Genomic DNA, 10950 nt, shown 5'->3' with positions numbered 1-10950 from the left:
TCACACATTAAACAGGAAACCAAACACACTAAGAACAGCATTGTGTGTTTCACCGATTCACATGACTGTGTGTATCACTGAATTACACATTTAAAGTGAGATGTAAATGTTCTTGTGACTGAACAAGTGACTCAAACACAAATCCAGCCTATGTGGGTGATTTGCAAAATGATTACTGTAAGTTCTAATATGGTTATAACTTTCCTTATATGGTCATTGTTTCCTGTTCCTGTTAGTTGTGATCAAAGTTAGATGTGTGTGTTAAAGCTGTGTTTCAGTATAATCTGTGTAACGATGACGCACTCTGTGATGTACGGAAGGAGTCTCCAGTTTCAGCACTTTGTGACAGTCAGAGGTAAAGCTGGAACTTTCAACATCCACGTTTTCCCACATCTTCAGGACAGAGGAGTTTTTATTTCTCACATGGAGCAGAGTATATTGTGTCCATGCTGCAGGAAGTCACCCTGGTATTTCTCACAGAGTGTTTAATGAACACTGAGGATTCAGACAGACTGGTTCTCTGGTGTACTGTTTTTACCTGGTCTGTTGTGGTGTAGTAGAGAATATATCGGATGCAGCTAGAGAGAGAACGAGGGAATGTTTCTAGCTGCCAGAACTTCACGAATGTTCCACAACAATAACTGTAACTCTAACGGGATAAAAACTACGACGTGTTGTTCTTTAATTAATCTAATATTGTAATCGTAGGCAAATCACTGTGGTGGAAGAAGAACATTTAAGGATTTGCTGTAATTGGAAACTAATCAACTCCAGGATGTTAACGGTAGCTGCGCTTCTCCGCACGCGAGTAGTTTATTTATTTATTTATTTATTTATTTATTTAATTAATTAATGCCGTTGCCGTGGAGACGTCAGGGCGTTCCATTTAGAGGCGGTCCCGATTAAAACAGAAACGCCCCCCCTCCCGTTATTGAGACAGGCACGCGCGCGCGTCCCCGCGGCCCAATGAAAGCGCGAGACCAGAGCAACCGGAGACGCGAGGCGACGCTGACGGAGGAGAGCGCACAGATGGAGGCCAAGCCGCCTGTATTATAGCAGGTAAAACGGAGATAATCAGATTTCTCATACCCGTCCTCTGACCGTGATGAGTGATGCGCGCGCTGGCTCGAGCTGATCGCATCCCGGCGGACATACCGGATGCTGCACGCGCGCTCCGCGGTGCTCAATCACAGCTGCATTGTCCGCGCAATTCGACACGGATCCATGTTTATGATGACAACGTTTTGTAACGATATATGTGCGGAATATCAGCGCCATCGGACACTGCTCTAAGTGTCCCGGTGATGGGTGATGTGACCCGTGCGCAATATTTCAGTCTGTGATCCACATCAGCGCCTTGTCATGTGTGTATTGTGTAAATTCACCGGATACAGCATGTACATCGTGTGTGTGTGCGTGCGTGCGTGTGTGTGTGTGCGCGCGCTACAGAGTGAGCCGCATCAGGTGATTTTTATTTAATGGTTGTAAGATTGCAGCCGGTGAATAAAAAGGGAAACGACCGAAACGACGACCTTTACATTCATTCAGTGGTTCGTGACGTCACGTGGGATCGTTAAATTTGCCGAAATCTTCATTCTGTAACACAATATCACGGACTGATGGGTCTGGATGGCTGTTGGTGGTCTCGGTGGGGAGGGGAGCAGAGAGAGTGTGTGTGTGTGTGTGTGTGTGTGTGTGTGTTTCCTGCCTGCAATTAATGGAAATGGACATTGATGGAGCTCCAAGGCCTTAACTGGTGTCGGATGTCTATATATAGGTTTATGTACACACACACACACACATATATATATATATGTATAAAGAGCATATGCGGCTTCCTGTCTGTCTACAGAATGTGATTCATCTACATAAATGTACATGAATACTGTTATATTGTTGCATGTGTGTTATCCTTTAAATGTCTATATAAGGAGAAAATACGGAAAATCATTTAGAAATCATTGTTTAAATGAATTTAAAAAATAGTTAGATTTATTTGATTTATATATGTATACATACATGTGTGTGATTGATAGATAGATAGATAGATAGATAGACAAAGAGAGAGAGAGAGAGAGAGAGAGAGAGAGAGAAAGAGAAACTATAGATCAGAACATTCATGAATAATGGATAGTGCATATTCTTATCACACACACACGCACACACACACACTGAACCACACACCAAAGCTTCATGTATGGTGCAGTTCCCAGCATATACATTGTGAAATCATGTATGTTGATGGATGTGAGCATCTGCATTGTGTGCTCTCGGTTCTCAGCAGAGTCTCACATCTTACACTTGAAGATACATAATTTATCATTTTAGACGTTGAATGAACCGGTTTGTTTATAGCCTTATCATCATTGTAGCGTAAGGAAGCTGGAAATGTAATGTGTAGCTTGTGTGTGGATGCTGATGTGCGGTTTGATGTGTTCTTTCATGTTGTTTAACTGAACTAATAGCCTACAGACAACAATGAGCTAAATCATGGAAAAGACAACTTGTTCTTTACTACTGACGTGAGTTAATAGTTATAAATGAATAGTTATGCAGTTATCAGATTTTCAGTACCGTGCAATTCAGTAACTCTTTTACCAGGTAGTACCAGTAGTACATTACCATGACGACGATCATATCTAACCATTTTTGTCTCGAGTGTACGAAATGTCCACATCAAGGCTGACCTGAGAAGAATGAAATAATCAAGACGTGTATATATATATATATATATATATATATATATATATATATATATATATATATATATATATCTGACACAGTTGTCGCTCTGAAATCTGCTGATCACGATTGTGTCATTCAGCATCCACAGATTTATAGTGGATGTTTTACTCGAACCTTAGCACCTGCAGAGAAGAACTTGTAGGTATTCATGGGTTCACATGTCGGGACTGTTTATGTTTATGTTTTATCTGTTTATGTTTTGTGTCACGTGTCTGCCCCACCCTTGTCTCTTCCTGCCCGCCTCTGCACACCTGTTCTTTATGTGTTGATTGTCACGTGTATTTATGGCAGCGCGGAATCCTCTGCTGTTGTCTGTTGTTGTTGTGTCATTGTCCTGTCGTCTTTTTCTAGTCTGTGTCCTGGTTTCATGTTTTTCATTCATTCATTCATCTTCTACCACTTATCCGAACTATCTCGGGTCACGGGGAGCCTGTGCCTATCTCAGGCGTCATCGGGGCATCAAGGCAGGATACACCCTGGACGGAGTGCCAACCCATCGCAGGGCACACACACACACACACACACTCATTCACTCACGCAATCACACACTACGGACAATTTCCCAGAGATGCCAATCAACCTACCATGCATGTCTTTGGACCAGGGGAGGAAACCGGAGCACCCGGAGGAAACCCCCGAGGCACGGGGAGAACATGCAAACGCCACACACACAAGGCGGAGGCGGGAATCGAACCCCCAACCCTGGAGGTGTGAGGCGAACGCGCTAACCACTAAGCCACCGTACCCCCTGTTTCATGTTTTTTAAGTTATTAAATCTGTTTATTTTATGCTATTTTGCATTTGGGTCTGTTTTTATCCCAGCGCCATTGACATCACAAGTTTAATGGTGTGACGTGTGTGATGAGGACACTGTAAATTCCGACGTACAAAGTGAATAAACCTTTACAGCTATTCAGTATGTTGTTGAAATTCGGACTGCTCTTGAAGGGGTGGTGTGGGAAGTCTCAGGACAGAGAAAGTCAGAGACTTGGCGGCTTCTGTGTTTCAGCGATGTGTAGCGTGGCTTTAAAGGAACAAATCAGCCGGAAACCAAATCTTCACAGGGTCCATCTTACCCTCATACCACCTGTGTCATTTTGGTGTTTGTGTTTGCTTGTTTAGTTCGTGATGGTTTAGCCCTACAGCTTTCACAGTGCACAGTAATCAGGTAGCTATAAGCAATAATACTGTACACTTTGAACATAAAGGGGACAAGTGCAGGAGTAAACCTGACCTAAATTGTATCTCAATCTATTTTTGTCTAATGAACATCGTGCAGTGTTTCACAGCCCCCTGAATTGTGGTTAATTTACCTTTCTCTTTGCATGGGTGAGCTCAGCTGGGGTCTGCCCCCAAAATCCCAGCACCCAAGTGAGCAGTGAAGAACGAGACGAGAGACAATGACAGACAGATAGACAAACAGACAGACAGACAGGAGGTAGAGTGAGGTATTAAAATACAGAGAAGAGTCTCTGTGGTGATCTGATGAAGACGTTTGTGATGGAGATGAACATTTGCTCGATAATAAAAGACTGATTTTGATGCCAGGATCAGCAGGTGAGCTGGAGAACAGAGACGGAGGGTTTAACACAGCGCTGAACTGAAATCCAGCTGAACTGCTATATTTTGATCACTTGAGTATGTTATTATGGAGTATAAAAAGAAGTAGTTCTGAACTAAGGACTGAAAATTGAGACTCTGAACAGCATGGACTGGATTCAGTGGAAGGAAGTGATTGAAATGTAAATTTCACTGCACGACGTCAATGAGGCTCCAGAGCTGCAGGAGACATTTAAGCCACAGTACTTATGGTCTCTAGGTGATGTTAAGCTCCTGCAGTGATGCTTCTCTGTGTAACTTTAGCTAATATTATACTTCGGTCTGTTTAATAATGCACTTTATTTAATACTTTAATAAGTCTATGCAGTAATAATGGTACTACCAAGCTAGCTATTAACATTAAGCCTCTCATTCTGCTAAACAGCTAAATATGTTTAGTCCCCCACATTAAGGCTTGTTATGATTGATCATAAAGCTAGTGTTTGAAACCATCTCATGTCAACCTTCACCTGGAAATGACATGACAAGTTTTCTTTTATGACAATCCTGAAGGAGGCGTGGCCTCTGTGTGTCTCAGTGAAGGAGGCGTGGCCTCTGTGTGTCTCAGTGAAGGAGGAGTGGCCTATGTGTGTCTCAGTGAAGGAGGAGTGGCCTATGTGTGTCTCAGTGAAGGAGGCATGGCCTGTGTGTATCTCAGTGAAGAAGACATGGCCTGTGTGTCTCAGTGAAGGAGGCGTGGCCTATGTGTGTCTCAGTGAAGGAGGCATGGCCTGTGTGTATCTCAGTGAAGAAGACATGGCCTGTGTGTCTCAGTGAAGAAGACATGGCCTGTGTGTCTCAGTGAAGGAGGCGTGGCCTATGTGTGTCTCAGTGAAGGAGGCGTGGCCTATGTGTGTCTCAGTGAAGGAGGCGTGGCCCCCATGTGTCTCAGTGAAGGAGGCATGGCCTGTGTATATCTCAGTGAAGAAGACATGGCCTGTGTGTCTCAGTGAAGGAGGCGTGGCCTATGTGTGTCTCAGTGAAGGAGGCGTGGCCCCCGTGTGTCTCATTGAAGGAGGCATGGCCTGTGTATATCTCAGTGAAGAAGACATGGCCTGTGTGTCTCAGTGAAGGAGGCGTGGCCTCTGTGTGTCTCCGTGAAAGAGGCGTGGCCTGTGTATATCTCAGTGAAGAAGACATGGCCTGTGTGTCTCAGTGAAGGAGGTGTGGCCTCTGTGTGTCTCAGTGAAGGAGGCGTGGCCTCTGTGTGTCTCCATGAAGGAGGTGTGGCCTGTGTATATCTCAGTGAAGAAGACATGGCCTGTGTGTCTCAGTGAAGGAGGCGTGGCCCCCGTGTGTCTCATTGAAGGAGGCATGGCCTGTGTATATCTCAGTGAAGAAGACATGGCCTGTGTGTCTCAGTGAAGGAGGCGTGGCCTCTGTGTGTCTCCGTGAAAGAGGCGTGGCCTGTGTATATCTCAGTGAAGAAGACATGGCCTGTGTGTCTCAGTGAAGGAGGTGTGGCCTCTGTGTGTCTCAGTGAAGGAGGCGTGGCCTCTGTGTGTCTCCATGAAGGAGGTGTGGCCTGTGTATATCTCAGTGAAGAAGACATGGCCTGTGTGTCTCAGTGAAGGAGGTGTGGCCTCTGTGTGTCTCAGTGAAGGAGGCGTGGCCTCTGTGTGTCTCCATGAAGGAGGTGTGGCCTGTGTATATCTCAGTGAAGAAGACATGGCCTGTGTGTCTCAGTGAAGGAGGTGTGGCCTCTGTGTGTCTCAGTGAAGGAGGCGTGGCCTCTGTGTGTCTCAGTGAAGGAGGTGTGGCCTCTGTGTGTCTCAGTTTGGGATGCACTTATTTCCAGGGATTTCAGAACAGCGTAACAGATGTTGCGTCATCGGGTAGGCGTGGCTTATTTGATAATAACCCTAACCCTAACCCTAACCATAACCGTAGTTTTTGGTTGTTTATTTGTTTTCTAAAATAAATCTACCTGTATGAATGTTTGGTATGCTCTTTTTTTGAAAGAGGGCGTTTTTCCAAGACCTCCGGAAACACGGCCACTTTACGTCGTGGTAACGAAACCACTGGAATTTAGTGAATGTCGTCTCAGAGAAGGAGGCGTGGCCGCTGTGCGTCTCAGTGAAGGAGGCGTGGCCCCATATATATCTATATAGTTAGATATAGTTGATTGATTCAGCAGAAGCTTTATTTTTCCAGACATTTTCAGTAAATTTTTAAACATGAACATGTGTGGTCCAGTGGGAATGATCTCTGAAGTAAAGGATTGTAGTGTTCGTCACATCACTCTCTTTTATGGTGAATATATAAATGTCCTGACTGTGATGTTCACTGTGTTTTTATGAACACTAATGTGGTGTGGGACAAGTTCCCTGTTGTTCTTTATCAGCTGTGCTATAAAATTGCTCTGCATGGTTAGTGCAGCCAGCCCTTGTGGTGATAAAACTCTCACACTTTCCTCTGAACGAGCTCAAAATCGATCTTTGGTCTGGACTCAAGCATTTGCGCAGAGCGTAAAAACACCTTGCAGAAGTGAAACAGAATACAATCTAATCACTGAGAAGATTAGCCTCACAGAACCAGTGGAAAATACAAAAGAACACATCAAATGGGACAGTCTTTCAGACAGTCTGATCCAAAACAGTGGGGTAGAGAGAAGTCAGATCCAGAGCCAGAATCACCTTTATTGCCAATTATATATGAGTTAACCCTTTACACCAAAGGTTCAGGAAATATCCCCTTTACACCAGAGATTCAAGAATAGTCCTTTATACCAAAGGTTCAGGGAATACCCCTTTACACCAGCGGTTCAGGCAATACCCCATTACACCAGCAGTTCAGGCAATACCCCTTTACACCAGAGGTTCAGGCAATACCCCTTTCATCAGCAGTCCAGACAATACCCCTTTACATCAGCAGTCCAGACAATACCCCTTTACACCAGAGGTTCAGGCAATACCCCTTTACATCAGCAGTACAGGCAATACCCCTTTACACCAGAGGTTCAGGCAATACCCCTTTACACCAGAGGTTCAGGCAATACCCCTTTACATCAGCAGTCCAGACAATACCCCTTTACACCAGAGGTTCAGGCAATACCCTTTTACACCAGAGGTTCAGGGGTATACTCATTACACCAAAGGTTCAGGCAATACCCCTTTACACCAGCGGTTCAGGCAATACCCCATTACACCAGAGGTTCAGGCAATACCCCTTTACACCAGAGGTTCAGGGGTATACTCATTACACCAAAGGTTCAGGAAATACCCCTTTACACCAGCAGTCCAGGCAATACCCCTTTACACCAGAGGTTCAGGGAAAACCCCTTTACACAAAATGTTCAGGGAAAACCCCTTTACACTAGAGGCTCAGGGGTATAATCTTTATACCAGAGTTTCAGGGGTTACCCGTCCTGGGATCAGTCCTGGGATGAGAACTCACAAAACTCTAGCCACTAGTTCAGAATCCTACCAGCCAAGCTAGCATGGTATTAATATAAATATATTTACTGTGCATCATATTTATCTCACAGCAGGAGAGAAAGAAAGTTCTGGACTCACTCACACACTCACACACTCACACACAAACACACATGGTCACAAAAGTAAGGGAGTCCAGGATGTGTCCTCGCTGTCTTTTGGATGTCCATATAGCCCAGATGACCCGACCATCTGCAGCACTGCGGCATAAACATATACTTCTCGCTCTCTCTCTCTCTCTCCACACACACACACACACACACGCACACACACACACACAAACACATTCAAGTGTTTGGTCACAGGACACAGAGGTGAAATCACTTGTATTTTTCTTTCTACAGTTGCCATGGTAATCCGCTTCACAGCAGCGGCGTCATCATGGTCATTATCATCACCAGCAGCTTGTGGTCTAAACTCTCACCTACACACACACACACACACGTGTGGGATAGACTGTTGTGTGTATGCAGGAGTGTTTATTGTCTCACTCAAGAGTTAACAGAGATGCAAAGTGTCACACAGAGACCTCAGAGTCTTGTGTGTGAGTGTGTGTGTGAGTGTGTGTGAGTGTGTGTGTGAGTGTGTGTGTGAGTGTGTGAGTGTGTGTGTGTGTGTGTGTGTGTGTGTGCACCTCCTTGCCAAAGGTGACATAGTCTGGAGCTTGTGAGTCATTCTTTCTCCACATGAATTGTGACCACATCCAAGACTGTGTGTGTGTGTGTGTGTGTGTGTGTGTGTGTGTTAATGTACATTTGTTCATTTTAATAACCCAATTTCCTTTCTACTGTTGTTATTTGTTGCACCTCAGGGTCATGTTCTTCACTGAATTAAGGTTGAGTTGTATTTTAAAGGTTCAGATTTGCTAATTGATTGATTGGTTGATTGATTGATTGATTGATGACATTTAACAGTAAAGACAAAAAGTTAAGCGGTTGATGCTAAGTTTAATTTTAATCTTAGTAACTTATCAACACATCTGCAGGAAGTGTTCAGACTCCTGAGGGTTTTGTCTTCGGCGCTCACTGCGTCTTCACAGCAGTCAGCTTGCCGCTCGTTAGTCTCAGTCTTTAACTTGTTTCCCAGCACAATGATATCTTCACCTCCTTGTGTCAAAAGAAAAAATGTAACACACCAAGAGTCATACGGATGCCTGCTGTGTAGATGTAGGACTGAAACAGAAAGCTTCTGAGCCCTGCATTCAGACTCTGATGTTCAGTCTGGCTCCACACTACAGTACACACACTTTTAAATGCTAAGAGAAGCTTTTCTGAGCAAGATACATTCCCTGTCCCTTTCTCTTCTCCATGTGGGAAAGTTTTTAGACATACACTAAATCAGAGGTTAGTAAACATGTTGGTGTCTTGAACTGGCAGGTAAAATCCCTCTTCCTGGAGAAGTACCAACAAAAGCTAGAAGTCTGTATTTCCCTAAATATCTACTGTCTGTTTTTCTTTTTCCTCAGGATGCAGTAAGACACCGTACCAGTCACAAAGGGGCAGAAACTCGCATCTGGCCACGGCCCCTGATCTTCCCCACAACTCCAGAAGATGTACAGCGGTGCAGCGCGAGGCGTCAGCCATATTGAGGGCAGCCCAGCTCGTTCTCCTCGCCTGCCCCGATCGCCCCGTCTGGGACACCGCAGGGTCACTGGCGCCAGTTCGGGCGCCAAGACTCTGTCAATGGAGAACATCCAGTCTTTAAACGCTGCCTATGCTACATCAGGCCCCATGTATCTGAGTGAGCACGAGGCTGTGGGCTCCACCGCCACCTACCCGAGAGGCACCATGACGCTGGGACGCGGCGCCAGCCGGGCTGTCTACGGAGGACGCGTCACTGCCATGGGCAGCAGTCCTAACATCGCGTCCATGGGCCTGGGACCACACGCAGATCTCCTATCTTATGGTGAACTGGGTTCGCTAGGTTCACTGGCCCTGCAGCATCACCAGCAGGGGGCGCTTCAGGCACAGCTCCGGGACATGCAGCGTGAGAACGAGATCCTGCGTCGAGAGCTGGAGCTCAAGGAAAGCAAGCTGGGCTCCTCAGCAAACAGCATCAAGAGCTTCTGGAGCCCAGAGTTGAAGAAGGAGCGTGGGATGAGGAAGGAGGAAGCGGCACGCACCTCTGTGCTGAAGGAGCAGATGAGGGTGACGCACGAGGAGAATCAGGTCAGCGGCGTTTGGGTGTGTTCAAAACTTTAATAGAAGTGTGCTTTAATAGAACCAATCGGCCATCACCTTAATGATACGTAGCTCTATGGCATGTCTGCTGTTTTCTCTCTGCTTTGTGATGCTGAATCTGCTTTTCATCTGCTCTTCATCTTCAACTAATATCATTACACACACACACACACACACACACACACACACACACACCTACACTGTGTTCTTGTAGTAGGTAGTAAATAAGAGAAAGCCTTTTTGGAAAAAGACCCTGACATTCCCCAGAGTGAGCTCTGTCTTCACACTAAACTCAGCACTCAGACTCGTGTGTGTGTGAGCAGCGACACTTTGACCTGGTCTTTCAGGACACTCGAATGTACACGAGATGAAATCCTTAATATTATTATAGATATAAACCTATAGTGCAGCGAGTGTAAAGTTCTCATATTTAGGATTTAACGGAATTAAAGGCTATTGAACTGGTGTCTGCTGGTAGGGTGAGATCTTTACTCCATCTTTACTCCAGCGTGAGACTGTGTGTGGTCTCAGCAGCGAGCCTTGAGGCTCATCACCCAGAACCTTCGTATTCACATTTCCATGACGATGGTTAATGAGCCGAGCTTCTCCACTCGACTCCAAAGACACTGAGGCTAAATGAGATGCTATAATTAACCTGGGCTAACACACACACACACACACACACACACACACACACACACACACACAGTCTGATCTATCACTTGCTCACACTGAGCTGCTTTTAGACACAGGAATGATTCTAACTGAGTGACGTGGAGCATTAGGCCGAGTGATGTAGAGCGAGCCAGAGCCACACTGTGCATGGACTCATATACCTGTGTGTGTGTGTGTGTGTGTGTGAGTGAGTGAGAAAAGGAGAGTGTGTGTAAAACGGATGACTGGGAGAATGTCAAGGACACAGCGGTGCAGTCTGAAAGACTCTCTCACTCGTCTGCCTCGCTCCTCTTCCTCCTCTCTCTATCACTCAAATT

General features: G+C 45.5%; 1 protein-coding gene across 1 annotated transcript in view; it reads left to right on the top strand.

Moving 5' to 3' along the window:
* The first annotated feature begins 883 nt into the window (after positions 1-883).
* Positions 884-10950, top strand: part of erc2 (ELKS/RAB6-interacting/CAST family member 2) — a 42056-nt gene continuing 31989 nt past the window's right edge. Inside the window, exons 1-2 of the mRNA XM_060857653.1 lie at positions 884-1059; positions 9244-9946. Coding sequence (XP_060713636.1) covers positions 9329-9946 — 618 coding nt within the window. The 5' untranslated portion in view covers positions 884-1059; positions 9244-9328. The remainder of the gene's footprint in view (positions 1060-9243; positions 9947-10950) is intronic.

This window comes from Tachysurus vachellii, chromosome 22, assembly GCF_030014155.1.
Source record: "Tachysurus vachellii isolate PV-2020 chromosome 22, HZAU_Pvac_v1, whole genome shotgun sequence".
NCBI lineage: Eukaryota > Metazoa > Chordata > Actinopteri > Siluriformes > Bagridae > Tachysurus > Tachysurus vachellii.
The sequence above is the reverse complement of the archived record's forward strand: the minus strand, read 5'-3'. Positions and strand labels throughout refer to the sequence as shown.